This window comes from Camelus ferus, chromosome 33, assembly GCF_009834535.1.
Source record: "Camelus ferus isolate YT-003-E chromosome 33, BCGSAC_Cfer_1.0, whole genome shotgun sequence".
NCBI classification, from domain to species: domain Eukaryota; kingdom Metazoa; phylum Chordata; class Mammalia; order Artiodactyla; family Camelidae; genus Camelus; species Camelus ferus.
In genome coordinates this window covers 12,067,525-12,095,422 of record NC_045728.1, presented here as the reverse complement: position 1 = coordinate 12,095,422, position 27,898 = coordinate 12,067,525, and the positions used below count along the sequence as shown (strand labels likewise).

The 27,898-nt window shown below is 53.1% G+C and overlaps 1 protein-coding gene across 5 annotated transcripts; it reads right to left on the bottom strand.

Moving 5' to 3' along the window:
• Positions 1–27,898, bottom strand: TMPRSS13 (transmembrane serine protease 13). Of its 5 annotated transcripts, none has more exons than XM_032472660.1 (15): positions 27,738–27,898; positions 17,795–18,023; positions 16,608–16,712; positions 14,977–15,075; positions 14,182–14,220; positions 13,966–14,088; positions 12,889–13,018; positions 10,670–10,762; positions 9,626–9,669; positions 8,256–8,418; positions 7,209–7,381; positions 4,240–4,338; positions 2,896–3,038; positions 2,590–2,742; positions 1–135 (listed from the first exon to the last, which is right to left on the bottom strand). In XM_032472660.1, exons 1-15 carry the CDS (start codon positions 27,798–27,800, stop codon positions 73–75), a joined length of 1,719 nt encoding a protein of 572 aa, XP_032328551.1. In that variant the 5' UTR covers positions 27,801–27,898; the 3' UTR covers positions 1–72. The 5 variants fall into 5 exon arrangements, with proteins under 5 accessions (XP_032328551.1, XP_032328553.1, XP_032328554.1 ...); XM_032472661.1 differs by lacking the exon at positions 1–135 and adding an exon at positions 319–1,867 and having other exon boundaries at positions 27,738–27,895; XM_032472662.1 differs by lacking the exon at positions 14,182–14,220 and having other exon boundaries at positions 2–135; positions 27,738–27,897.

Here is a 27,898-nt window from a genome sequence, read left to right as displayed (position 1 = left end):
GTGCGGCGGGTGGCATCTTCATCTGTGTTCCAAGCAGTTTCCACACTGAATCACAGCGTCCATCACACTGGGTCACAACCATGAGTTCCTGAGGACCATCGTGGTTTCTGTGCCCTCTGGGCCTGGCACGAGTACCTGGCATAGAGTAGGCACCGATATGGTGGGTGAATGAATAAATAAATGAATGCATGATTAAATGAGCAGAACCCAAAGGTGAGGAACCAAAATGAAGAAGCAAAACTAAGGATGTGTGGGCTCCTGGGTGGACAATCGCAGTTTTCTACCTCGGGTACCAGTAAAACACCCAATGACAAATTGTTCAGGTCACACAACTTTTATTGCTGAAGACCATTGCTGGGGGCTGCTGGGGCTGTGAATATTGCCCTCCCCGACCCCCCAGCCTTAATGACATGCAACCAGCCCCTTCAGACTCTGCCCAGCCACACTAGCCAGCTCCAGCCTGCTCTTCCAGAACAATCGCCCCAGCAGCCGCCTGCCTGTGCTGGGCTGGGCTGATCTGCTTGGACCACACCTCTGGGAGTCAGAGCACCACCACACAATCCCAAGGAAGGCGAGGAGAATGGAACTGCGGGAGGCATGGGCGCCCCAGAGAAAAGGATGGGGAACGGTCCAGGACTTCAGCTGGTGCAGAGGCTGGGCGTGCTGATGGCCTGCAAGAGGGGGCGACTCGGATCCTTCAGAAGGGCTGTTTGGAGGGCCTGGGGACAGAGTCGGCTTTCCCTTCATGACAGTTTTCATGACAATGCTATGTCTCTGGAACTACTGAGACATCGAAAGGTGGAGAAAGCTGTGAGGAAGCTCCAAAGTCCCAAGACGGCCCCAGGTGTGAGAGATGCCAGTCCACATGGATGTCCCCAGGCTCCAGGGGCTCACAGAGAAGCAGCATCGCTTCCTTTGTGCCCTTGCAGCCCCGAGATGCAGCAGCCGTTGCGGCTGTCTTTGTGTTGGATTTGTCCGCCAGCCAACGTAGGATTCACTTCCCTGAGTATCTCAACGGGACCCCTTCATCCAGTCCCTTGAGGCCAGGAGCATTCCACGGGACTCCAGAGCTCAGCTCCCAGGGGTCCCTCGGAGTTCTTGGGGTGACTGATGCTAGCTCTCTTGGCTCCTGGAATTTTTGGAGAATCTTTAAAAATACATCTACTTCCCTTTCTTGAATATATAAAAAAAAATGAAATGAAATTTGCCTCCAGCAGCCTGTGACCAAACAAGGACAGTGAGCCCTGCTCACAGTGGTCAGCATGGACAGCCACGGCACAGCCCCGCTCCACACCAGTGGCACCAGCAGGACGGCTCAGAGAGGGCAGGATGCTGGGAATGCCAACAGGAATATCTTCCCACTAGGGACAGTGCAGGCACTCCATGAAACCTCTCACTGTCCCTTGACGGCAGTGATGGCTGGGCCACCGGGTGGCTGCCCATCCTGGGCTAGTCTGAGTCAGAGTCAAAGGAGCAAGAATTCCTGATGTGACCTTCCAGGCCCTTCCCTGGGCTCTGCCTCCTCCATCTGTTTTGGGCACCCCCATGGGAACCTCCACGGTGCCCAGACAGTTATCTCCAGGTGATTTCCAGCCTGGGGTTTGGGAAGTGTTGACAGCTCTCCTGGTTTCTGAAGACCTTGGGAAAGCGGTGACACACACATATACCCAGGCACACATGCACACACACACGTGTGTGTGTTCAGAGGCAGCAGACGCTGAAGGTGGCAGTCATGAAAGTATCTGGTGGCCTTTAGCCCGGATGCTGCTGCAAATGGCCCGGTCACTTTGGCCAGAGTTTTCACAGCAGCCAGTGCCGTCAAGTGGAGCAGGACAGCTGCTTAAGATTTCCGAAAGCGCGCCTCACTCTGAAGAAGAGAAGAAGGAGGATGGGATGAGGGTGGGCCTGGTGGGCCCGGAACACAGATGCCGCAGGTCGAGGCTCAGAGCCTAAAATTCAGCCCAGCTGTCGCCTGGCACTGCCTCTCGGAGAAGAGGGACAGCAAAGGGGCAAAGAAGGAAGCTGGTTCTGAGAAACCCGCCACACTGGGTTTCTGGAGTAGCCCTCCCCATCCCCACCAGAGCTCACACTGCTTGGCCCACTGCAGAGAAGAGAAGGCTGGGCAGAGCACCCCTGCCCTGCGGCTAAGAGACAGGCCCCGGGAAGGGAGGGGTGGGGCTGGTCCAGCAGAGGTGGGGGTGGCTCTCCATCTCCTGATGTCCAGTTCCCCAGGAGACCAACCTTCTGCCAAGGAAAGGAGGCTCCCTACTCTCAGTGGCCTGTGTGAATTACAGCTCGGCCACCACTGGGGAGAAGAGAGTGATACTGGGGCCAGCATCTAGCCCATCCCTTTCCCAACCCTCTGAGCTCTGTTTCACAGGATGAAAAGGTGGGGAAAGAAGTACAGGCAGCTGGAGTTGGCCCAACATTTGACTCTTGTCCTGGTTTTCTGCACCTTCTGAACATCCCCAAGCACGAGGGGGTGAAGGGACCTTGCTGAGACCCTGGGGAAAGGCCCGGCCCTCTTCCAGGCACCCAACCTTTGGAATTCCCCATCTGCTAGGTGCATGTCCACCGTGGGGCGCTCACCTCCATCTTGCTGTATATCCAGGGGAGGACTTCTGTCACTTTGGTGTACACGCCGGGTTTGTTTCTCTGGCCACAGCCTGTGCCCCAGCTCGTGACTCCTGTCAGGTACCAGCGGTTGTTCTGCTCGCAGACCAGAGGCCCCCCACTGTCTCCCTACAGGGAGGGGTGCACATGTCAGCAGGGTAGGGGAGGTGGTCTTCGAGCAAGAAATGGTGGGCACTGATTCTCCCTCCGACTCCAACACCCTAGCTTTCTCCCACTCCGCTGGTGTCCTGGGACCTGAGCCCCACCCCAAAGCAGCCTCACCTGGCAGGAGTCTCTGCCTCCCCGCAGGTCCCCAGCACACATCATCCTTGGGGTGAGGTAACTGTCGTAGACCAAGTAGTCATTACACTTCTTGAAGTCAATGATGCTGACCTGCACCTCCCGGAGGAAAGGGGATGTCTTCTCTTGAGTGAAGTGGGGTGGAGGAGAGAGGATGGGAAGGGAGTGAGACGCCAGGCAGCTTCATGGCCTTCCAACTGCTCATCCCAGGCCCCAGAGTGGCAGCCTTCTGGGCATGGAGGGCACCATTCCCGTAGTGGGCCACCCAGGAAAATGGGCACACACACCCTGGCACCATACACAACTCACTACACACATAACAGAGACACACACACACACAGACAACTCAAAGGCCTATTGGCCCGCCTTACATGCTGCACAATGCTTTTCTATATTCAAAGCACTGTCAAATATATCACCTCATTTGTTTTTGGTAACTATGTGCCCTGAGAAGGGCAGGTGTGATTAATCCATTTACAGAGGGAGATATAAAGAGCCGAAGGACTCGCCCATAGTCGCACAGCTAGTCACAGAGCTGAGATCGGAACAAGGCTGCTCCCGGCCAGTCACCACTCCACCCCATGAGCAAGGGCAAAGCGGCCAATCCAAGTTTCAAGAGTCTCATGGCGAGGCCAGCCTGGCCACCGTGCTCTCCTGCCAAATATACACAACCTACAGAACTGACACCAGACAAGGCCACCCTGTGATCGTGATGAAGCGAAGCAAAACAAAACCACTTCCTAACCTTGTTTCAGCACAGACGAAAACAAGGTTGGTCAAACCACAGAAGGACCAGGCGGTCCCCTTTCCCAGCCAGGATGAGTGTCTGCTGCTCCTTTATCAACTACAGATTGAGACTCAGTCTACTCTTAGCTCCTTTTAGATGAGATTATAAAGATAACCACTCATAGAATTATCCCTGCTTCCTGAAAGCATCTGATCTAGAGAAATGCTCTATTTCTCTGACGCCCCCCCCACCAAACCATCCAAATACTGTAAGTCCTTTCTAGCACCCTCTTGTCCAGACACCGCATGGTTCTCCCTGGTGTGACTACCCGCCCAGCGCAGAGAGCAGTGAACTGAGCTCCTCCAACTGCAGGGGTTTTCCTGTTGGTCTTGGCTGGGGCACTGTCACACCGACTGCTTTGATATATACACAGGTGTATGTGTACACATTCATTCACACCCAGGCCCATGAATCTACGTGCCCAAACCCTCATCTAGGAAGACCCTGCTCTATATACCCTGACACACTACCCACACACACACCATGCAGACACACGTGTATATAGACACACACACACAAGTCTAGCATCTGTCTCTCACCGTCTGTCTCCTTGGTCTTGCCAAAGCCTGTGATCCAGCAGGTCTCATTGAGGCTGAAGGTCTGTCCATGCATGGGGAGGCAGGCAGGGTGGACATGAGCTGTAACAAGACCTCAAGACATCAGTGAAGGGACAAGGCTGGAGGTTTTGAGGGGGGCTGGTGCATGGTGGGACAGGAGTACCAATGTCCTAGGACCCCCTTCTTGCCCCCAGAGTGGTTCTGAATCTTCCAGACCCTTGAACCCACCAGGCAAGGAACTCAGTCACTTTATCTAGACCCTCTAGCCTTCAGGGTGTTGTCAGAGTCCCCCAAACATGCCAATTTTTCAGTAAGTACCACGTGGGCAGATGCATATGCCTTGGAAGCTCCCCTCTGCCAAGCTGACATTGGGTGGTTGCAGGTCTCTCCGCACCAAGAGTGACTCTCCTGGCTGAGCCTCTTCCATGCCCAACCATCGGAGCAAGGAGCAGCACAGGCTAAGTCCCGGGTGGGACCGCAGGGCCATGGAGTCTCAGTGGTGTGTCCTGCCTGGGCTAGGGAGGGCACCTGCTGGTCGGCCAGGGCTCGAGGCTTTCCCTCCAGGGTGAGACAGCCTCTCCAAGTGGGAAGAGCCCACGCTGTTGTGTATCAGTTCACAAGCCCCTTCTGAGGACTAGAGTCCCTAGATGGACTAGGGCATTGGCCACCAAACTCGAATTTGCAAGAGGGAAATAGCTGATAGAACATTCGCAGTGTTGTCAACTGTTAGGCTCTCTGCAGCCCCTGCACCTAGAACAGTGCCTGCCACACACAGCGCTCATGTGGAGGAGGGGAGGGAGGGAGGAGAGAGATGGAGGCAGAATGAATGTTAAATTCTTCTATAAATTGGGAGTCTAACACATTTGTCTGCTAGAGCGTAAACAAACAAACAAACAAAATGAAAGGATGGCATCAATTACTAACCCAAAACTGCAAAACATGACTTCTTAAAATCGTCTGCGCCTGTTTTTGAGATATACAGTTTTAAAAACACGTAACACCATTATGTATGCCACTTGTTTTTTACGTGGCAATTATATTTATCGGCGAGCTTTCACAAGTTTTCCCAGATAGTACTGTGACCTCAAAGTGCTTGGCCTACCAAGTGAGTTTAAGAAAATCTGCCCTGATTCTCAACCAAAAATCAGGGCTTATGGTCTGACCACAGAAACCTAAACTGTGATTCTTAGACTGGAGATACGCTTCCTGCCCTGGGGGTGGGGTGGCAGGGGTGCTATTCATGAGTCTGGATGGGGAATACCGTAGTGGGTAGAGCATAGGCAATGCCATAAAGGCTTTTTTTTTTAACCTTTGCAAATCGAGTATGGTTTTAATACAATTTTAAGGCAAATTTCTAGTAGTAGTAAAAATGCAGGTAGTAGGAAAGTTTGATAATTTTTATTTGTATTTGGAGAATTACCTAAACATTACATTTTTCAAAAATATAGATAATAAAACGTAGAAAAGATATTTCTCTAAATACCTAGATTGTGATAAAGTAAGTTACACACCAGATATTTTTAAAGATTTTTGCTATTGGAAGAATGGGTATGGTGATTTTACATAATAGCTTTAATTTTGTTTCACAGACTATTTAATTTGATTTGGAAGTCCAAATAATAACGGGGTTTGGAGTGATGGCAGGTAAGATCTGGATGGTTAGCCAAATGGAGCCTGCGTTTCACAGGTTGGGAAGGCCTGTTCTGGTCCTGCAGACGGCCTGTCCCCTTTTATGTGTGCTTGAGGGGCAGGGCGGGGCACCAGGGCAACTGTCACATCATAGTTCAGGCTCCACAGACAAGGCGGGGAGGGGCAGGAGGGCAGCAGGAGGGCAGGAGTGGGGTGGGGAGGGCTCACCCTCGGTGGGCGTGGCTCCTGGTAGGCGGGGCTGTGGGCAGGGTGTCCTCCTTCCCGCACGACTTTGGTGAGCTCACTGCTCTGACTCAGGACCGACACTGCCTTCTGTAATTCATGTGCCGAGAAAGACCAGCTCACTGGCCCAGAGCACCAGAAAGGCTGAACGAACCCGAGAGCCCTCCAAAGCTTCCGGAAGCCTCCCTAGCCTGCCAAGACTGACTTGGTGCCCCCATCTGTGCCACCACTGCTCCCCGGGGTGCCCCCGACACCACATCCCTCGCTTCTCAACAGCTGTTTGTGGGTGTCGTCTGTTCTGTGCTTTGCTTTGCAACTGCAGATCTGCTTATGTAGAAGACACACAGTATTTGATACATGAACAAATACCATGTACTGTACGCACAACACACTGAAGTAATGTGCAATACAATATACAGTACAACGAAGTAATGAAGACTTTGATTTCCTCCTGAGAACTTGGGTAGCATTGCCTTCCTTCCATTTGGTCCTCAGCTCCAACCTCCTGGCAGTTAATTGTCTGAATGTGTGGGTACTTGCCTCGTGTTTTCAATTTGCCAGCAGCCAGCAGAGCAGGAAGAGCAACTGCTTGGGACCAGACTGACCCGGGGCCAGTCCTGCAGCTGCCAATGCGAGGCTTCAGGGATTCTCTCTCTAAAGCTCCACCTCCTCAAATGTAAAATGAAGCTAATAATAGCAGCTGCTCCGCAGGATTGGTTGGGAAGAGTCAATGAAATTGTAGATGTGAAATGCCTGGCCCTTGTTAAGTGCTCAATATCCCAGTGAAACACTTGGATCTGTTTATCCTGATGAAGACCAGTATCCGCACCTCGGCTCTGTCACCAGTTTGCAATGTGAGATGTGTCACTGGGGCAAATTTATTTCCAACATCTGGGGCTTAGTTCCCCGACTTGTAAGATAGAGGTGTTCCTCTAAATGATCTCTAAGAGTCTGTGACTTCTGCCATGCTGAAGCTCTGGGCCCCGAGATGGGTCGCTGAGTGCTGCTAAGTGCAAAGACTGGGCTCCACGGACTGTGGGATGAGCAGGGTAAGGTATGGCAGGCGTGGATTCACTCACCCGACAGGGTCAGGGGCTTGGAGAGCCGCATGAGGGCGATGTCGTAGTCATCCTGCTCATCCGTGTAGTTGCCATTGATGATGATCTGGGCGATGGAGGCTGCCTCGGGCAGGTGATGCAGGTTGTTGGTGCCCACGTACACCTTCCAGCCCTCCAGGATCTTCTCCCGGGTCCTACCAGAGCCACAGAGAGCATGGTCCAGCTACCACCTGGCAGAGCCCTCTGGCAGCATCTGCTGCACACAGAGGGCTGCAGCCAGAGCACTAGCTTGGAGGCAGGAGGGTGGATGAGTGACCTCTGGAGGGAGCTCTCTGTCTTAGCCCAGGGGTCCATGACAGACAACCCCCTACTTCCAAAAAACCACTCTGAACTGGCCCTTCTGAACCTTACAGTAGAACACAGGAAGGGATGAGTAAGACCTCTGGGGACATTCACCCGACTGTCTCCTCTGGATCCCGCCAAGGATCAAATGATGTGGGCAGACACATCTCAGCCATATTATCCCCAGCGGAAACGGAGCTTTTGGCAGGACAAAGTGACCCCCTGCAGACTCATTACTGGGGAGGCAAGTGCCCCTAAGGCCTTGTCTCCGAGCCCTTCCCTGTCCACCAGCTCAAAGGGACCAGCCTGGCTGGTGACTGTCAGAAGCTGCCTGCACTGCCCTCCCCGCCATTCCTGGGACAGCAGTCCTGATCTCTCAGGCTCTTCTGTAACTTCCAGCGGCTGGAAGCAGCAGCAAGCCCAAAGCCTCTTTATTTCACCCGCTTCTTTAGGGCAGGCTCCCAGTTCCTTCCACCTCCCTGCCTCAGTCTCTGTTGGGGCCACCAATGGCATTTCTCACTCTGTGCTAGCTCAGACTCCCAACTCTCATGCCCAAGACCTAAAACCAACTGCAAATCATGGTCCTCGCCACACCTGTGCTGCCCAGTCCGCATGGGCCAGGCTCACAACCAAAGCCCCCCTCCACCAAGAGTTCACCAGCCGTCAGCCCTCCCTGGTGTCCTGGACCCTCAATGGTGTCGCAGTCCTGCCTCCTTGGGCACTTACACGAAGAAGCAGTGGGCAGCGGTGAGCACCCACTGGGCGTCGATCAGTGTGCCCCCACAAATGTGGGTGTTGCCGTACTGCAGACTAACTTGCCAAGGCCACTTGCTCTCTGGGGCCAGAGCCCCTCCCACGATCCGCCCGGTCATGGCCCTCAGTCCACAGTCTGGGGAGAAGCAGAAGAAATGAACTGTGAACTCCGCTTTTCTCAGCACCCCTGCCTCGTCCCCAGGGCCACGGGAGGCTCAGGCAGCCCCACCCACCGACTGACGCTGCTTTGCTCACTGAATCTGATGCAGCACAGCTGCTTCCTGCCGGCACAGCTCCCACATGGCGGGGTTGCTTGGGGGGATCATCCATTGGGAAGTTTGAGCCTAGATGGGTTCCTCTTTCCTGCCACTCATTCATTCTTCCATTAATTCAACTAATGCTTACTAAGTGCCTGGTGCTCTGGACACTCTGCCAGGCATTAGGGCCACGATGGTGAATCCCAGGGCTGCCGTCAGGAGCTCGGGAAAGCAGACCAAGTGTAACACGACCCTGAATTGGTAAGTGCTGTGATGGGGATCATTTCAAAACATCCTGCATCATTTCCCATGATACATGGTCCTTCAGGGGGTCATTCAGTGCTGTTGGGGACCCTGAGCCCCAAGGGAACATTTCCAGACATGTTCTGGAATGAATCATCCCCCCAAAATTGTGGCGTTTGTTCACACAAGTGTTTTTTTTTTTCACTGAAGGAGGAGAGGGTGAAGAAGCAGCAGTGGTCTGAGGGGGTGGGCTTGCCCTGCTCAGGGGAGCACCCCCCACCCCCGGTCATCATAAGAACACAGCACTTGTGCACCAGTTAAGAGCTCAGGCTTTGGGGACAGACCTGAGGTCCAGTACCAGCTCCTCACCTACCAGCAGTCTGACCTTAAGCAAATCAAATGTTTCAGTCTCTTCAGTAAATGGACAATAATGGCCCCTGTCTGGTAAGAATTAAATGCAATCATGTTTATAAAGATGTAGGCACAGCGCCTAGGCATCAGATGTGCTCCATAAATGCTGGCTGTAGACCTAGCTCCATGTCTACTTACATCAGAGCTTTAACCCGGTCCTGCTCTCCCAGTCCTCTGCCCCCTGCCCAGAATCCAGGAGACATGAATGGCAAGGTTGTGGGCTGAGCAGAGTCAGGAGAAGGGGAAATGGTACCCTGAGACTGTCCAGGTGCCTTCCAGAGACCCTGGCCCTGAAGCAGGCTTGCTGCTTAAGGCCCTCTTCCTGGCTTAGACCCCCAGGGCTGGCCATCTCCCCAACCGGGGCCCCACCCTTCTGCCCCATGGCTCCCACCCCACACAGGCCACAATGCAGGAGGAAGAGCATCTTCTTACGGGAACACTGTAGAGAGACATACTGCTGAGAAGGGCATTCATCCCTGCAGGAGGAAACACAAAAGATGAGAAAAGTGCACGTCAGCTGCCTCCTCCAGGAAGCCATCCCTGATTGGCCCCTGCTAAGTTCCTATCCCATTTCCTTTGCACAAGAAGATGGAGATTCTGACCTTTCTCACTCCCAGTGGGACAGACCCTTCCAGTGCTTTTTCCAGGAATGGGTATAGCTCTGTGCAAACCATCCCCGCCCTTCCCACCTCCCAGTTTCTCTGTGGCAGATGGCACACATTGGCTAGATCTGTCCTTTGAACTCATGACTTCATTGGCCAAGCATCTTTCCACAGCTAAACAGGTGGCCCAATGGTCCTTTGACAGTCCCCCCATGCTCCGCCAGCAACACAGCATGCAAACCTCCCAGCACAAAGCAGGCATCCAGAGTGCAGCTCATTGCTTCCCTCCCCTCCCCATGCCTTCTTCTCTCATGGCCTGGCTTCCTCTCACCTCTCCCCAAGGTAAACACTGCTAGCTGGTGGAGCATCCCCCAGCCTCCCCCTCAGTGGCGTTGGGACAAGGGCAGCTGCAGTGCAAAGATGACAGATGGCGAGGCCCGGGGGAGGTCGATGCTTTCCAGATGGGCCTCTCTGTCCCTGACCACAAGTACCTGCCATTCCCCCTGCTGCTGCTCCCCCTCCCCATTCCCGACCCCACTGCTATTTCTCCCTCTCCACCCCAAGCCCCCTTCCTGCAGCAGCTTTCCATCCAAACATCAGGCTGACAGGTGGCCCCAAGGTCTATTCATTGTCTCTGATAATCAGGTAAACTCTTGGGGGGCATCCCTGACCTCAAGGTGCTCTGTGCCCCAAGCTTCCATAACTTTCAGGTCAGGAGGCAGGTGGTGGGTTAGGGACTGCTTCTGAGATGCTCTTGACATTCACAAGGGACTCCTGGAGGTGGGGCCCAGAAAGGCCAAAGGAGAGGGGCTCCCTGACTCAAAGCACTCCTTCACTCCGCTCCCAGACAGGCAGCCTGGCCTGCCCCACATACCTGTAGAGGCTCTCCTGGATGGTGGAGTTATACTCAGAGATTGAGAAACTGCTGGCAAAGTCCCTGTTGGTCACCTTGGTTGTCCGGTAAGCACTGCAAGGGAGGGAGGAAAGGAGAATGAGCCTCCTGGAGCAGCATCCACTCCTGGCCTCCCAGCTGGTATTAGAGCCCTGGCCAGCCCTGGTGACAGAGGCCAGAAGCAGTTGAGACCCCATAGTCTCAGACCCCGCGCCCCACCCCACTCCACACTGCCGCCACTAGCCCCAGGCCCTAGCCTAGTAGTTTTCAAAGTGGTTATGGTTCCCGGGGGTAAACGGGGTGGGAAGGGCTAAATTGGGAGTTCAAAATTTGCAGATACTAACTACTGTGTATAAAATAGAGAAACAAGTTTCTCCTGTACAGCACAGGGGCCTATACTCAACACCTTGCAGTAACCTATAAAGAAAAAGAATATGAAAACGAGGAAATGTATGTGTACGTGTGACTGAAACATGATGCTGCACACCAGAAACTGACGCAACATTCTAAACTGACTATATTTCAATAAAAAAGGATGCAAAAAACAAACAAACAAGCAACCTAAAAAATAAAAGTGTGGCCTCATCCCAGAGGGCAGTTAGCGCTGCCTGAGAATTTGTTAGAAATGCAAATTCTTGGGCCCTGCCCCAGACCTGCTGAATCAAGAATTCCAGTTCCGTGTCTTAACAAGCCCTCCAGGTGATTCTGATTCACTCGCAAGTCTGAGAAACACCCGCCTAGCTCTTTTCTATCCAAACTGTGATCCATGGACTGGCAGCAGCTGTATCACCCCCGACCTGCTGAACCAGGATCTGCATTTTAAGGATCGCAATGTTACGGGTTTGCACATGAAAGCCTGAGAAGCTTTTACTCGCTCACTGGATCTCAGCCACAGCGTGCATAAAATCACCTTGGGGACTGGTTAAACAGGCTCTAAATCCTACTTCCAGAGAGTCTGATTTGAGGGTGCAGTTTAATAGGCAGCCCAGGTGATTCTGCTATGGGGGATCATGGACCGCTATCTGTGTGGCACTTTGGTGTGTTTCTAGAACATGGGACACCCCCGCACGAGAGCGTGCCTTCGTGCGTGCTGTTCCTCTACCCAGGGGCCTCCCCCATCCCCCTGCTCGCCCCCAGGCGCAGTCGGGCAGCCTCTCCATTGTGTGCCTTTGCTTCGCACATGTCCTTTGCATCACACATCACATGGTGCTGTGATTATTGGCTTAAACCTATCCTGCCCACACTATACCGGAGATCATCCAAGGGCAGGGATCTTATCTGGGTGCCACGTAGTATTTGGCACATAAAAAAGCTCTATGAATGTTCTTTGAATAAATGACACAATCTGCTGAGCCCAAGGGAAGTTCAGATTTGCATAAGGCCACACAACTCAACAATAAAAGATGCCTGTCATCTTCCAACGAGATCACCCAGATCCCCTTACACAGATGGGAATGCTGAGGATGAAACGGGGGCAGAGAACTGGCTCTAAGTCCTGGCCCCCAAGCCCTGGTTTTCTGGTGCTTCTTCTACAGAGAGGCAACAGTAAGGTCCTAAATAAATCATTCTCCCCACAACTCCATACATGTGGGTGAACCCCAAAACTACTTGCTTTGAAAACTCAGACCAAGATGGGATGGAGGTGATTATGTGACCTGTAAATCAGGGGCTCCTTCAAGCAGGAAGGTCATGGTAAACCCTACTCCCTTCTCCACCCATCAGCACCAGTTTCTTGTTTAAAATCTAGAACCAAAGATGCTACTGACTTCACCTGGCCACACCTGCCCATCTCATTCCTCGATGGATGAATTCCAGCCCGAGCCACAGCTGCTGCAGCTCAGTCTGCTGAAGGGTTTGTACAGCCTGAGCTGCTAGTTTCCAGATGTGAGGGGAAGACGAGACTGGCCCAAATGCCTACCCACCTCACAGGGCAACTGAGACCATTGAATGTGATCTTGGGCATGAGGGCACTTTGGTGCAAAGACCCGCAGAGGAATGTCACCCTGTTGCAGATCAAATAACTACCTTGGCATCATGAGAGGAGCTTGTCCCCAGACTTGGGCTCCCCGGGCCACCAAACTAGTGACCTCAGCCCTGGTCCCCAAGAGTCTTTTTAATCTGAGTTTCTCTTGGGGAACCTGAGATGCCCTGGCAAAGAGCCTGAGGTGTCCTTCAAGCTGGGATTCTTGGGCGAGGCTTACCTCATGAAACCCAGCTGCTGGCAGGTCTTGTCTGAGTAGGAGTCATTCCAGCCATCACTGCAGACAGGAAGCCACTTCTGGAAGGGTCCAGAGTAGACTTTAAGCAGGGATTTGTCCCAGTCAAACCTCACTGCAGGGCAAGAAAAGGGAAGAGCAGGTCCTCAGCATCAGAAAGCTCCGTGTTCTTGAGGAATGAGCCAAGGAGATGCTCCTGTCCTGAGACTTCTTGCCTATGAAATGTCCAGAAGCTTGGCCCGGGATGGGAGGACCATCAGCCAGTGCTCAGAAGCCCAGGATACTCTGTAAGGGCTGAGCCAAGGCGAGGGGCTAGGGCAGGATGGAGAGAGCTCTCCATCTGGCAGGACCCAGGGGCTGTTGCTGGGAGAAGGGTTGAGCACTGCCAGGAGTTGTCAACCCAAGAGGGTGGGGCCATGCACAAATCAGGGAGTGACAAGGGGGATGATCTGACTGAGTTCTGACTGGACAGTCTCAGTCAGAGATGGATGCAGTCATGGACAAGGACACGCGTATACACCCCAGGGGAGCAGAACAGGTGGACGTACACCCACAGACACCCACATTGGGGCTGTATGTGGACAACGCATGCAACCCCCCCCCCCCAGAGCGGCGCTCCAAGAGAACTTTGTGTTCATCTAGGCCTTCACTTACAAACTGATCTTCATGAAACCACAGGGATGGCTAGTCAGGGGCACCTGCTGGGCAAAGAGGAGGGGCACGTGAATCGGGCTCTGGCCCCTCACCTGCCTCCAGCCACAGCAGCTCTACTTGGCTCAGCCTGGTAGTTAGGAGTTGTCAGATTTTATTTGAGAACCACTAATCTTGTTCAATCCACTCATTTTGCAAATTAGGAAACTGAAGCCCAGAGAAGGTAAGTGATTCGCCCAAATCACACAGCACTCATGTTCCAAAGCCATGTTCCAAACCCAAGTCTCCTGTGACTAGAACCTAGATCCTCCGAGTCTCTATGCATCGCGTCCCGTTTGAGCTGATGCTTGGTTTGCAGTCCCCAGGGTGCACACACATACACGCACACATCCTGCTGTCCAGCCTCCTTACCACAGCCCAGCTCATCACTCTTCAGCTTACAGTCCACGACCCCATCACAGCGCACAGCGTGCTTGGGGCAGCTCTCTACTGGCTCCTTGTACTTGACTCTTGTGTGGCCCCGCCAGAAGTAGACTGAAAAAAGTGAAACAGAAGCTGAGTCACTGCCAGTCCCAGAGAGACATGACATTAAGCAGCCCAAGGCCCTGGGGGTTCTGAATCACTGACCTGCCATCCCTCTGGGACTCTGGGGCTCTCGTCCCCCATCTGTATGGTGAGAAAGTCTGCTTAGGAATGCTCTGGAATACTCCAGAAAGCTCCTGCGAGCAGGGCAGCACCACACAGACTGGAGTAGCCACCCAGAGAGAGGAGAGGGGGAAAGGAGGTATGAAGGTTGGTACGACCCTGGGAGTTCCCCTGCTGGCCAAATGGTGATCAGAGAAACCCCCTCCTCCAGTATCCCAGAGGCCCCTCCTCAGAGCCCCTCTGGCATCCCTTCATCTCTGTGCTCTGTGGGTCTTAGCAGAGAAATTTCCATCTTCAGTCACACACCTGCAACCACTACCTAGCCTGTCTTCTCAAAGGCTGTCCTTCCAGCCTCAGAAGCTCCTGGATTTTCTTCCTCCTCCTTCTTCCCTAAACAAGTGATGTCCCCTGGGCTTGGTTCTGCCCCATTACTTGGTTTGATGCCTTTAAATGTCTGCCCACTCAATGAAAAACCCTAGGTAGCTAATTTCCAAATGGACAAGTTGGGCTGAAAAGACAACAGCTTTACAAACTACAGGTAAAAATCAGCTCCATGACTTCTTCTAAGACCGATCTATTTCCGAACTAGGAACTGTCATCCCTCCTGCCTGGAGACACCTCCCCTTGGATGCCTAAGAAACCCTGGTTCTGACTCCTCACCCTGCCTCTCGTCTGCAGCCTACACCAGTCCTTCCTAATCTCTTGGACTTGCCCCTCCTCTCCATGCCCTGGTCTTACCCCCTCCCACATCCTGGGCACTGAACCTCCTGGCATCACCTTGATGTGTAGCAGGGAGAGCTCTGGACGGCAAGTCGGCAGGCAGGGGCTCTAGTCCTGACCCCACTGCATGGCTGCTCAGTGACCTCCTCCCTGGCCCTGGGAAGTCCACAGGTCAGCGGATGTCAGGAAATGCTGTGAAACCATGCTGAGAGCTCTAACTTTTCTGCGAGCCCACCCTTGGTGCCACCTCAACCCTCCCCGGGTTATTTCCTCCAGCTCTCAGTGCACTGGCAGGGCTTCCCCTGGACTGGGTGCCCCACGTAGGGAAGGGAGGGAGAGCAGGCCAGCGCATCCTGGTAGGAGGGTCACGTGGATGCTGCGTGGCAGGCTTTGTGCCAAGGACTTCGCAAACATTGTCACAGTAACGCCACCACCTTGTCAGGCAGGCAGGGAAACTGAGGCTTGGGAAGTTAATGAACTTGCTGAAGTCACATGGTTGGTAAGTGGCAGAGCAGGGATGCCTCTGCAGGTTAGTCTGATACTAAAGTGATACTCTTAACTGGCACTCGTCTTCCTCCCGCACCAGCCTCTTCCTCAAACAGCCCTGCCATATGGCTGTTTCCATATAGTCTCCCACCCTCCCTTCACCACGCTGCACTGCCTGTTTAGTTGAATCCTTATCTCTCAGCCTGGCATTTAAAGCTTTCTACAGTGTAACCCAGCCGTGCCCATCAGATGACTTTCAGGTCCCCAAATGTTCTCTCTGGTCCAGTGGGTCCCTTCCCTCTCCCCAAGCTGACTTACCCATCTGCCCCCTACATTTCCTGCAGCTGCTCATCCTGCTCAGATGCCCTGCCCAAGATGCTCCCCCATCTTCTGGGTTCTTATCTGGCCCCACGGCCTTCATGAGCTGTCCCCTGCTTCTCCAGCCCCAATAGCTGTCACTTCTTCTGCTGGTCATACTCAAATCCATTTGATCTTAATCATTCCCAACTATGTTTCCCAGAGCCTGTACCCTCCCTGATGACAGGGCAATGTGATGTGTCCTCCCCTTTGCTCCCTCTTAAGGTTTCCCACATGGTGCTGGGCTCATGGTGAACTCCCTGGCAGGGAGCCCTGGAACATGTCCTGAGTACCTTTTCCAAAGGGGGCCATTGAATTGAGGGAGCCTGGACCCCTGAACATTTTATCGCATTGACTGAAAATGCCTGAGGGACATTTCCTAATCAGTGCTTTTATGTTTTTCTAATGAATAAGATTTTCAGAGTGGAATTTCGTGCCAGGCATTGAGCCATTACCTTGTTTATTCCTCACCACCCCAGGAAATCTTCATGAACTTTTACGGAACACATAGTAAATTGAATGAATGAATGAATTTAATCCCTTTTGAAGATGCAATAACTGAGCTCAACCTGGTTGATGAACTTGCCCAAGGAAGTTGCACAGTATGTAGCACAGATGGGACCCATGCCCGGTTCCTCTGATCTCCCATACTCTCCACCTGGCTACCTGCAAGGGGCTTGGAGGTGCCATGGTCCAAGGCCATTTGCAGGAGTTTCCCTCTGTGGACATGACAGTGGGTGAGCATGTGCTCCCCATCCTGTCTCTCCGCTGTGCACCCCCATCCCTGGACCTCACACTACCCCAAAATGACCAGAGCCCCACCCTGCTCCCTCCATGAAACTCACAGAGAACGATGAGCGACACCACGAGGGTGATGAGGAGAAGGATACATCCGATGAGCGGCAGCCGCTTCTGGCCCTCCTGCCAGGTGAACTTGGGCAAGCTGATACCTAGGAGCGGGCGGCAGCAAGGGAGGGTGAGGCTGTTGGAGGGGAGTCCCACACAGTGGAGGAGGGAGAAGGAAAGGAGACTGGCCCAGGGTGGGGGAGCTGTTAGGACCTCTCCACCCAGAATATGACATCGCCTCTGTCTGATACCAAGCTCCCTTTTACTTAGCATCTGCTGAGGACCAGCCAAGCATTTGCATGTGTTATTTAATTCTGACAGCCACTGCAAGAGCTTGGCATTATTATGCCCGTTTTATAGATGGGGATACTGACGTTCGTAGAAGTTAAATGACTTGCTCAAGGTTACTTGGCTAGTGAGTGGCAGAGCAGGGATTCAAATGAAATGTGTCTGGTGCCAAAGGTCTCCACACCGAGGTGTCTCACTAACCCTTCAGAGGGCAAGACTGAGACTGGCTCCAAATCTAGGATGCTCCTCCAGGTCTGTTTATATTGTGGTTGGTGGTGGGGGCAGGCTAAAGTTGAGGACAGGAGGAGGGCAAAGTTGGGATGGGCAGAAAGACTGCTTCATTAAGGGCAGAGCCCGCCTTGGAGGCCCGTTTGACATCTCTAACTCTCTTCTAGCTGAATCATATACACCAGTTTGGAAAGTTGTGAGTGGGGAGTGTCTGCCTGGTCAGAATCTCTCCCTTTGCTCCTCCACCCGCAGATGGGTCCATGATCATGACCCTGTTCCGATGCAGACCCCAGCTTCGCTGACACACCCACAGGGCAGCCCAAGGAAAGAACCCTGATTTCTAAATGGGATCGCCTGCTCTCAAAATCTGCACCTTAACCCAGAGTGTGCAGCCTCCAAAATTACACCTGCTTTGTGGGTCCTGGTTTCTTATCACCTATCCCTTTTGCCCGAATTTTTCACTCTTTTGGGATTGCACGTCGTGGTTCCTCTCTGCATCACCTCCCCAGGTCCCCCCACTACCCACCTGACCATTCCCCCTCCGCCCCACATATCATTATCCAAGAGGCAGAGGAGGAGCAGAGAGCCACTACTTGGAGATTCTGCACCCCCACCCCACCCGTGGACTGTTTCCCTGTTCTTCTTGCCTTCCCTGCAGGAGTCCTCTTACCTGGGCTTTCCCCAGTGGTCCTGGCAGCTGGCTGGGACCTGGCAGGAGATGCCCGGACAGGTACGGCCCCCACTGGCGTTGCTCTAACCAGGTAGACTCTCATTGGAGAGGATGTCGTGGAGACTGACGTGGAAGACCTGCTGGACGATGACCTGGAAGGTGATGCACGGGCCGGGGATCCTTGGGCTGAGGAAGCCCGGGCAGGAGGAGTCCTTGCCGGGGGAACATTCTGAAAGCAGAGTGAAGGTCGTCTCTCGAGCTGCTCCCCCGCCATCCCACCCAGCTGTCAGCCCTGCTGAACCAGGAGATAAAAGCCAGGGCAGGCGGCTGGAGGGTGAGCAGAGACCCCAGACAGGGAAGCATGTGAGAAGAGAGTGTCCAAGATGGAATAAAAGTTCACAGAATAAAAAACAAAGCAAAACAAAAAACAAGCAAAACAAAAACAAAAAAGTTCAAAGAGCCTGCTGTCCCAAACTCCTTGCAGTCTCTCCTCATCACAGGGAACTGCGGGGGTGGGCAGAGGACAGTGGGCCAACGGCCTAGGGCGTGGGGGCACCTGCTTTGGCTACCTGTGTCCACAGACCTTCAAAAAAGAGGCTGCTGGGCCAGACCCTCACTCTGAGGGGAAGTCGCCACTCTCTGCCCTCTTCAGTTCCACTCCCCTGCATCCCGCCCTTCTGTGTCTGTGTGTTAGATTATAAAACAGCTTTCCTACTATGAGCTGTCATCAAAAATTGTGAGACGCACAGCTTAAGAAAAGCCTTGACCTGCCTCGTCCCGCACTGTTCCCAGCAACACCAGAACTCGCGTGCACATGCACAGAGGCATCAGGGAAACGGGAAAGGCAGGGTGCAGAAGGGGAACAAGGTCTTAACCTCACTCAGCTGTAGGTGGAGTGATTTATTCATTTAGATGTAGCACTTTATAGCTGCAGAGGGCTGGGTGCTTTATACGTGTTTACTCACTTAATCCTGAGAATGACCCTATGAGGTAGGAACTCTTTATTTCCCCCCGTTTTGCACCGAGGGAAACAGAGGCAGAGATTAAGTAACTCGATCAAGCTTTCGTAGCTAGAGAGTGGCAGACAGGATGTGAGCCCGGAAAGTCGGGCTCTGGAGGGCAAGCTCAACCACTAGGCTTTGCTGCCTCCCTGAGGAGGGACACATGAGATAACGCAGCAGCTGGCCGGAGCGGGCAACCAAGGAACACCAGCACTGTTCCCTGCTGGAGAGCCTGAGCCTTTGGGTGTGCTGAACCTGGGAGAGGGAGCCAGCGAGCAGTCAGGGCTGATGAGCAGCCTCTGCTGGCTGCCAAGTCCTGGTCTGCAGGACCCCCAGTCCCTGCCACAAGGTTAGGCATCCTCTCACCTCCCTCTGGCCCCTCGCTGAGGTCTTCTGCCCTCCCTCACACCACCTCTGCCTCCTACACCCCCTCCAGGAGTCCCCGGAACAGCAGGGGTAGCTGGGAACTGGCCTGGCCCAGGGGCCATGCCTGCCCCTCATTATAATGTCTGCTGACCGCTGACTGGATTCTCAGGATGGTGGTCTCCCAGGAGGCAGCAGGAATGGTGAGGGAAGCATGCCTGTGCTCAGGGACCCTGCACTGGGGACCTGGTCGGCAGGGCTGTGCAGAAGAGACAGGCTCTGGACCTCAGGCACCCCTGTTTCCACCCCTCACCTGCCACGATGCTTGAATGCTTTTGACATTATTAGTAAGCAACCCAGTTAATAAAAAGTTCCTCATTAGAACATCTGGCTCACATCAGTACCATCAAGCCTACTAGGCGGGGGTTTTGTTTTGGTTTTTGTTTTCACTACATCTTCTGAGAGTCAGAGGTAATGGATTTTGTCACTTCTTCATCTTTCTAGAGGCTGTGGGGTGAATTAAAGGAAGAGCCTCGAGTCCCTGATCACACTCAGCTTGCCAGAGGCAGGGACCCGGAGCGTCGGGTCCCAGGGAGTGACTGGGGTTAATTAATGGATACAGGTAAATACACCTGAGTCCAGATGCCCCAGCCATCAGAGCAGGGACACACTTGTGTGTGTTTAGGGACTTAAAGAGCAGCTGAGGCAGCTGCTGCCCTAGCTGAACCAGAGCTCAGATTTCCCTCTCACCTCCGTTGTCTACAGAGACTAGATTTCCACAAAACGAAGACAGGTTAGCTCCTGGAAGCTTCAGGGGGAACAGGACTGGGGTTGGAGCAAGGAGGTGGTAAGGATATGCTGAAATGGAGAATGCATTCGTTCACAGCACTGGCTTTCAAGTCAGGCAGACAAGTGTGACGTTGGCTAAGCCAATTAACTTCCCTTTTTCTTTTTCTTACTCTGTAGAATAGGACCATTACCCCTGAGGATTCAATGAGATAAAATAGGAAATCTCGTGCCAATGCCGGGCACCCGGTGACTGGGCAGGGAAGGGTCATTCCCCTCCCCCTTTGCACTGCCACACCCAGCGCCAACCACGCTGAGACTTGACAGCCCTGGGCACAGCCAGAGGGCTGAAACGTGGTGTGAGCTCATCCTGGGAGAAAAGACGGTGCTGGACAAAGGCCAGACTAAGGTCCTTCAGTCAGAGGGATGAGCCCGAGCCCTGTGCTTCCTTCGCACCAGTGGGGGCCTCGGCATCTGGCCGGCACCCTGGCATCGGAGCATCTCAGCTGGCCTGCCAGGCCTCCCTCCCTGTTGTGCTCACAGTCTGTCTTCCCTGACCTTGGGAGAAATCCCCATAACTCTCTACAATAAAATGACAATTGCTCACAATGGATGGAACTTTAGGGTTTACAATAAACCTGCACGACAATGGCCTCCTGAGGTCCTCACTCCATTCTTGAGAGGTTGATATGTTGAGAAGCCCATTTTACAGATGAGGAATCCTAGGCCTGGAGCTCAGATTGCCCAGAATCACATAGTCAGGAACCTGCCCCCAGCCTGTGTGCATCTGAGTCCCCTGCCTGCTCGAGTCAGCAGCAGGAGCCTCCAGGTGCCATCTCTCAGAAACTGCTGCACAGGACGCTGGTTCTGCACCCGTGATGGGGCCTGAGAACTGGACCTGGGGACTTTCAGGGCCAGGAGTGCCATGGGGAGCCTGGGGGTGGGACCAGGGGTTCCTGAAGGGATCTCAGGCTTGTGGAACTTTCCAGTGGGAACCAGGATTGGTCCGATGGCGTGCCAGGACCAGGAAGAGCCTGGTGGACAGGAGCTGCAGCGTCACAGCCCTCCAGTACTCTCTGAGCCAACTGGTGACTCTGGGCAAGTGACTTAACCTCTTTACCTCTCAGTTTCCTTATCTGTATGGTGAGCCAGTCACCCATCTTCATAGCACTGAAGTGACAGATGACGTATGTGAAGTAGGGACATGAGGACCATTAACTGTGATGGTGGGTATTTGCTTGTTTGTTAAAGACACTGGGCTTGAAATGGAAAGATCTGTGTTCAGATATGACTGCATCTGTTCCTAACTGGCTTGGGCAAGTACATTAACCCTTCAGAGTCTGCTCCACACATGTACAATGAGACTGACCTTGCCTCCTTCCCCCAGGATAAACGTGGAATAAATATGAAAGAGCCAGGTTTATAAATGTGTATCATCATAATAAAGATAACAGCTCCCACTAGGCATTTTATTTGATCCCATTTTGACCTCATAACAGCTCTTTGGGGATGGTATTGTTAACCCCATTTTACATATTTTGAAACTGAGGTCCAAGATGGTTGAGAACATGCCCAAGTTCATATCCCAGGTAAATGAGGGGGCTTGGATTCTAACTAGGACCACTCAGAGCAAGTGAGTCTAGCCCAAAAGTATCACGAACGTGCACTGTAACTTCTCCATTTCTTCAGGGCTTACAATTTGCTAAGAGATTTTACACCCATTATTTCATTGATTCTCACACCCATTATTTCATTTGATTTTCCTAGTTAGCAAGCTAGATAGGAATTATTATCCTCAGTTTATCCATGAGGAAACTGGGGTTCAGAGGGACTCAAGATCATGCCTACAGCCCCTAAACAGATGAGTGGTCATGGGGCTCTGTCACAGTCTTCTGATTCCCAGGCAACAGCTCAGGCTGCCTCCAGCTGAGCAGGATCCCATGACCCTGGTCCTGCTACCCCATCATGACAGGCAGGGGCTGAAGGAGAGAGGGCTGGGAGGACCACAGGTGGTGGAGGCCCAGAGGAAGACACGTGAGAAGACCTGGGGGAGGCTGGAGGGAACTGGTGGGGGGCCGGCACAGCAGGAAGCCAGGGCTGCCAAGAAGGAAGGGGGAGACCTCCTGAGCCTTGCTGGTCCCTCTGCCTGATGCTTGCTGCACCTGCAGGTAGGTCCCAAGGCGCCCACCCATGGCCTTGGCCGGCAGGAAGCAGGGGGGAAAGGCCCTGGGGAGGTGAGCCCTGGGGTCCAGGTAAGAGAGCGACCTGGGTCCTTCTTCTCTGAGTCTAGAGGCAGGTGGGACATGTAAAAGGGAACTAACCTGGGGCTCGGTACACAAGGAGCCAGGAGGAGGGGTGAGTAGTCCCCAGCCTGACTCTTCCAGATGGTTGACTCTGAGCCCCGGCAGCCCAACACAAAGTCTTCCCAAGTTTGAAACTGTGGGGTGTGGGGATGGAGGAGGAGATGGGGGTGGAGGAGAGAAAGGGGGATATCCAAGAAAGGACTGGAGGCCCTGGAGGCCCTGGCCTCAGGAGAGCGAGCACTCTGGTGTCAGGCAGGGTGAGAGGCAGATGGAAAGTTTCTGGCCCCACAGACTAGGGCAAGAGGAAAGTCCTGGCACCCCAAGTCCCAAATAGAGCTGCCCACATGGGGAACTGCAAACCCCAGCTGGGACAGCAGGATGGAAATGCAGCCCCATGACCAGAGGAACACCGCCTCCAGAGGGAGACCACCTACTCCATCCTCTCAACTCTGAACCTCAACCCAAACCGTGGCAGGATGCTGGGAAGAGTTCTCATTCTCCAGGACCACCGCAACAGGACGTTCCACAGCTGTCCTGCTTTACCCATTTCTCAGCTTGCCGCCTCACCCTGCTGGACGTCCTACCTGATGTCTAACCTACTAGAGCAGTAACTCATTTCCTATCCTCAATTCTTGGAGAGCAACTGCTGAGATTCCAGTGCCCTTCCTGGAGGCCCAACCTCACCCTCAGAGCAGATGCCTTGAGCAGGTGGGGAACGGGGAGGGGAGGAGACTTCTTGCCCAAGGTCCCAAGATACCAGGGGCAGAGCCTGGACTAGAACCGGCCCAACTCCAAGCCCTGGCTGGTGAGCAGAAGACCCAGGGATGGAACTCAGATGGCCATGGCCCAGGCTCTCCACAACCTGCCTGCAGATCAGAGGCTCCCCAGCCTTCCAGGGGGTGGGGAGCAGGTGGATAGGGCAGAGCCAAAGCATGGGTGACTCTGGGCCATTTCCTTGGCCTAGTATTGCCAATCATTCTCTGCCTTTCTGCCCCACCCACCCCTGGGTGGGTGGGGGTCTCTGGGGCTACCCCTGGGCTAATATCGCCATGAGCCCTCGCCGTGTCATGGACCAGGCCTATGCCCCAGCTGTCACAGCTGCCACCTGCCTGTGTCTCTGAAGCTCCCAAGGACCCCTACTCAAAATTCATCCAGTCCTCTCAAGATGTTCTGGGGCAGGAGGCGGCAGGCAGGGCAGGGGTCCACGGGGAAGCAGCTAGGGACAGGCCAGGGAGAGAGGGGAAAAGGGCAGTCCATGGCTCTGGGGCTCTTTCCAAGCACTTTCCTGGATGGGAGCTGATAAGGATTGTTATTCCCATTTTATAGATGAGGAAGTAGAGGCCCAAAATATTTGTGTGTTTTGCCCAAAGTCACACAGGTACGTCTTATAGCAGAATAGGGACTAAAACCTGAGGCCCGTTGTACCTGGTCCACTGCCTTCCATACCAGAACTTCCACGGTGAATGGGGCAGTGTTAGAGTTTCCTGCCACAGACTCTGCTTGGGCCCTTACTGGTTGGGGATGGGTGAAAGTTAACAAGCCCCCAGATGTGTCCTACCCTTGGCCTCTCTGGGTCTCCTGCAGGCGGTCCAGCCAGTGGTGCCAGGGAAGGGAGGACCCCTGTTGTGCTGAGTGATGTCACAGTCACCTCTTGGGTTGCTTCACCTCTGTGGTTATGTGGCTGCCGCCACAGATTGCGCCCTGGGCTTTACATAGAGACTGTTCTTCAACCACAGTGGCAGCCTCAACTCTGGCCCAGATACACTATGGCTCACCCAGAGCCCCTGGCAACACAGGGAGAGGTATAAAAAGGTCTCATGCTAGACCTAAGAATGTCTACCTGCAGCGACTTGAACATGCCTTCATGGCCCACAGGCATGTCCATGAGGAAAGGCCCCTTCAAGCCCAGCCCAAACTGCCTGGGCCTCCCTCCTCAGCCCCAGGCCATCCTCAGGCTGGGCATATCACAGGCTAGAAGGAGCTTGAAAACTCTTTAGTCCAACCTTTGTCTTACTGATGTTTCTACAGAGCTTTAGAAGTTCTGTTGGGATGCCCTGGATTCCAGTTTAGTAGATAAAAGGCTTTAAGTCCTTTACCCCACTTCAAGCAGAGTAGATTAACTTTTCAGTTTTATACAGTGGGTTCCACATTAGATTTCACTTGAACAAAAGAGGCTGCTGCTGCAAAGAACTAGAAAATTGCTGGCCTGACTGAGCACTAAATTTCCTTCTAGTTTACGATGCCTCTTGTGCACGTGAAAAACCCTCAGGGATCCCTGTTAGACCAGAATCAAAACACCTTCCTGTTCATTCACTTGTTCATTCATTCATTCATCAAATAGTTTAAAGAACATTAAGCACCCACTATTGCCAAGCAAATAAAGTTTGATTGCCTAGGAACTTGCTGTTTCTCCCCATGTCCCCTCTCTGCCAATGCTAGAGTGACAACACAGCTCAGGGCTGGTACCTAATGGGGTTCCCTGGACAGTCCTGGGTGTTGCTTCCCTATTGGTGGAGCCAGACTCCACTTGGTGTTGCTGAGGCCTCTGCTTGGCTGACAAAGCTCTGGGTTCCCTGTGCTGGCTTCCCTCTGGCCCCCCACCCAGGACTCTCCCTGCCTGGCCAGGCACCATTCACCCCTGTTGCTGCTGTACCAAGAGGAAGTTGTTTTGCCAAAACAAGACACTTAAGCTAAGTGCTACTGTTACATCAGTCAGCCTTCCCGCCCGGCACCCGGCCTGGAGCCCCGTACACACACTCCCACACATTCATGCTCACATTTGCCAGGTCATGGGACAACGCTGGGGAGGCAGGGCCAGGTGGAAGGCTGCTCAGCACCAATGCCAACACGGAACTCAGTGATCTTGGGGAGGGCTGCATACCTGAAGGGGCAAAGGGGTGCTGGGAGTGCCTGCCCTTTGGGGTCTAGGGGATGGCAGAGCGACCTGAACCTGCTGGTCTACCATCTTGGGAACCTGCCCAGCCCACTCTGGGGAGGGTGCCTCATCCTGGACCAGACCTGAGGCCCCCAGCCATTCTCAAGTTCACAGCATCTGTGATCTTGGGCTGACTGAAAACCTGCTCCACTTTAAGAAGACCCAGAATAAGAAATTCCACTCCACAACGGATTGTTCCTTTATCAGGGGGTCTACTTCAATCTTTCTTTAATAAACACAACACTTCTTTAAGCATTGAGAATGTGATGCCTTTTGGAAAAAAACAGAAAATATGCACTATTTTTTTTAAGAACAAATGCATATATCCAGTGTGACACACCTGTGATCCCATTTTACATGATTCCAGAGTCTGTCATGGAACCAGAAAGGGGCCTCGGGGGCAATTTGTCTAACCCTTTTCCTTTGTAGGTGGGAAAACTGAGGCACAGAGAGCAGAATATGTTTGTCCAAATTTTTAGAGAAGCTACCGTAGACCATAGATGATGATAGTGGTGATGAGTAGGACGATGAAAATAATTCTAAACACCATGAATACATGTCTGCCTCTGTATCAGTACCGATCCATGCCAGACGCTGTTCTAAAAGAGCCTTATTATTTGAAGACATTATTCTAAGACTCCTTGAAGTAGACCCTATTTTATTCCATTTCACAGATGAAGAAGCTAAGGTGCAAAAGGTTAAGTGATTGGTCCTAAGTCACCACTGACCTGGAACTTGGCCAGTGTTCTGTCTACCACATCACGCAGCTTCTCTTTTGAACACAAAGAAGCCGTGAGCCTTCTCCACCTTCTTTCCAAGATCTCCCTGAAGTCCCAACCAGTTCCCATAGGAGCTTCAGCAGGCTTAAGCCCACTGACCACCATCTTCCTTACTCCCTTTTGGAGCTGATGGACAAAACTCACAATGCATCTTTCTGCAATGAAGCCCTCAGGGAGGAGGCACAGCCTCAGACAACCAGTTACTCCCAGTCTGTTCCTATTTCAATTTAATCAATTTTAAGAAACTCGCTGCAGATAAGATTAAGAACCTAGGAAGCTCTCTCTGTCCCCATCTTGGGCTCACTATCTTGGAGATTCCACCTTCAACAAGGGGGGCAAATCTAAGAACCCTTCAATCAAGGAAGCAGTGGTTCAGTTCTTTCAATCCAAGGTAAGTCAGAGCAGTCTCCCAGAGAGAACATGGCACCTGCCACACCATTTGACACTTATTCCATCACTAATGAAAAGCCTGCTTTCCACCCTGTGCCCCTTGAGTAACCTTCCATGTTAGTCCCTGATTCTGGAGAGATGAGCTTCCTGCCCCAGGGAGTGGCCCTACCACCCTTCAGATAGCTCAGCCCTTCTCACGCCTTGTGTTAGGCACCATCAAGTTTAGGCTCCCAGCAAATTACCCAGGAACATGACTCATGGCTGTGATGGTGGGTTCACCTTCCCCAGGTCTCAGACAAAACTCTATTCTGCCCTCTGCATCACTTGTACTGCTCACCGGAGGCTCCAATGAGTCCCAAAGGCCTAGGGCCAAATTACCTTGGTGAGGCAGACACATGGACTAAGGAGACCAGAGCAGAGGGCAGGAGAGGAAACCTGGGAACGAAAAAGTCATGAGGGAGCTGGAGGAATGGTGGGAGAGATCATAGTAAAGTTTGCAGAAACACATCTGAGGTTCAGAATGGACCACAAGCAACTCGAAGCCAGAACACAGGCAGAGCTGATCCTCAAATCCAAAGTTGGCCCACCTTTCCCAGAGTCCCAGGTTCTACCCACACCAGTAAAGAACAAAAGAAAGTTGAGATGAGCACAAAATATGACCAAAGGCGAAGTCAGAGCACAAGAGCAAGGCCCCTAACGTCCCTCAAGAAAGGAAAGCTGAGGCACCGTTGAACAAAATTTCTGGAAGCCTTCATGTGTATATGACTAGTTTTTCCACAGAGGACATTCATCTACTCTCTCCCACCAAAAGCAGAAGGGGAGGAAAGGAACCTGAGTCGTAGCAGAAGGAATCATGGGTAGACATAAGGAAGCACTTTCCAAGCATGAAGATTTTTGAGCCTGAAAATAACGACCAAGGGGAGTGGAAAAAGCCCCCCTGAAGATCCTAAATGCACACAGAAAGTCACCTTTTCTGGGATGGTTTATGGGTCTAGTTAGGGTCTTACCCAAGATAACCCTGAACTGGGTAGAAGGCTAGGTTTCCATGATTCTCAATCAGCAGAGGTGTCCCAGTGGCATACGTGCCCTGCCCGGGGTAGTCACGGGCCACTGAAAGGGAGCCCAGGATCCAGCCACACAGCCCTGGGTGCTTCCTGACCAGACCCCAATTCCCATCAGCTTCCCCTCCCAGGAGGCCCTTTCTAGGAACCATGATCAAAGGAGGCCAGGCTATCTTGCTCCTGAGTAGCTTCCAATTAGAAAAGTCTCATTCAATTTCCCCTGAAACCCGAGGCACCCGGTGCCGGTGCCCCACCTATCTTCCAGCGCCATCCTGGCTTCCTCAGTGCCAGGAGGTTCTGGCCCCAGGTCCACGGACACACTCACCTGGTGGCTGTCCCTCTCCATGGTCTCCCGAGGGGTGAGGCCTCCAGGCTCAGCTGGTGTCATCAGGAAGGTCCATGTCTGCCCCTGGCTTCCCAGGCATGTAGGGAAAAGGGGGCTGGAGGGCTGAGGGCCAGCCCCCAGCAGACGGGCGGGGAAGCCGC

What these genes read in the sequence shown, in the direction of transcription:
- TMPRSS13 (XM_032472660.1), bottom strand. Translation starts at nt 27,800, where the DNA reads ATGACACCAGCTGAGCCTGGAGGCCTCACCCCTCGGGAGACCATGGAG. An exon ending in TCTCCCTGCTACACATCAAG is followed by an intron (nt 14,221 to 14,976) that starts GTGATGCCAGGA and finishes CTCACCATACAG; the next exon opens with ATGGGGGACGAGAGCCCCAG. An exon ending in CAGCAGCTGGGTTTCATGAG is followed by an intron (nt 10,763 to 12,888) that starts GTAAGCCTCGCC and finishes CCTCCCTTGCAG; the next exon opens with TGCTTACCGGACAACCAAGG.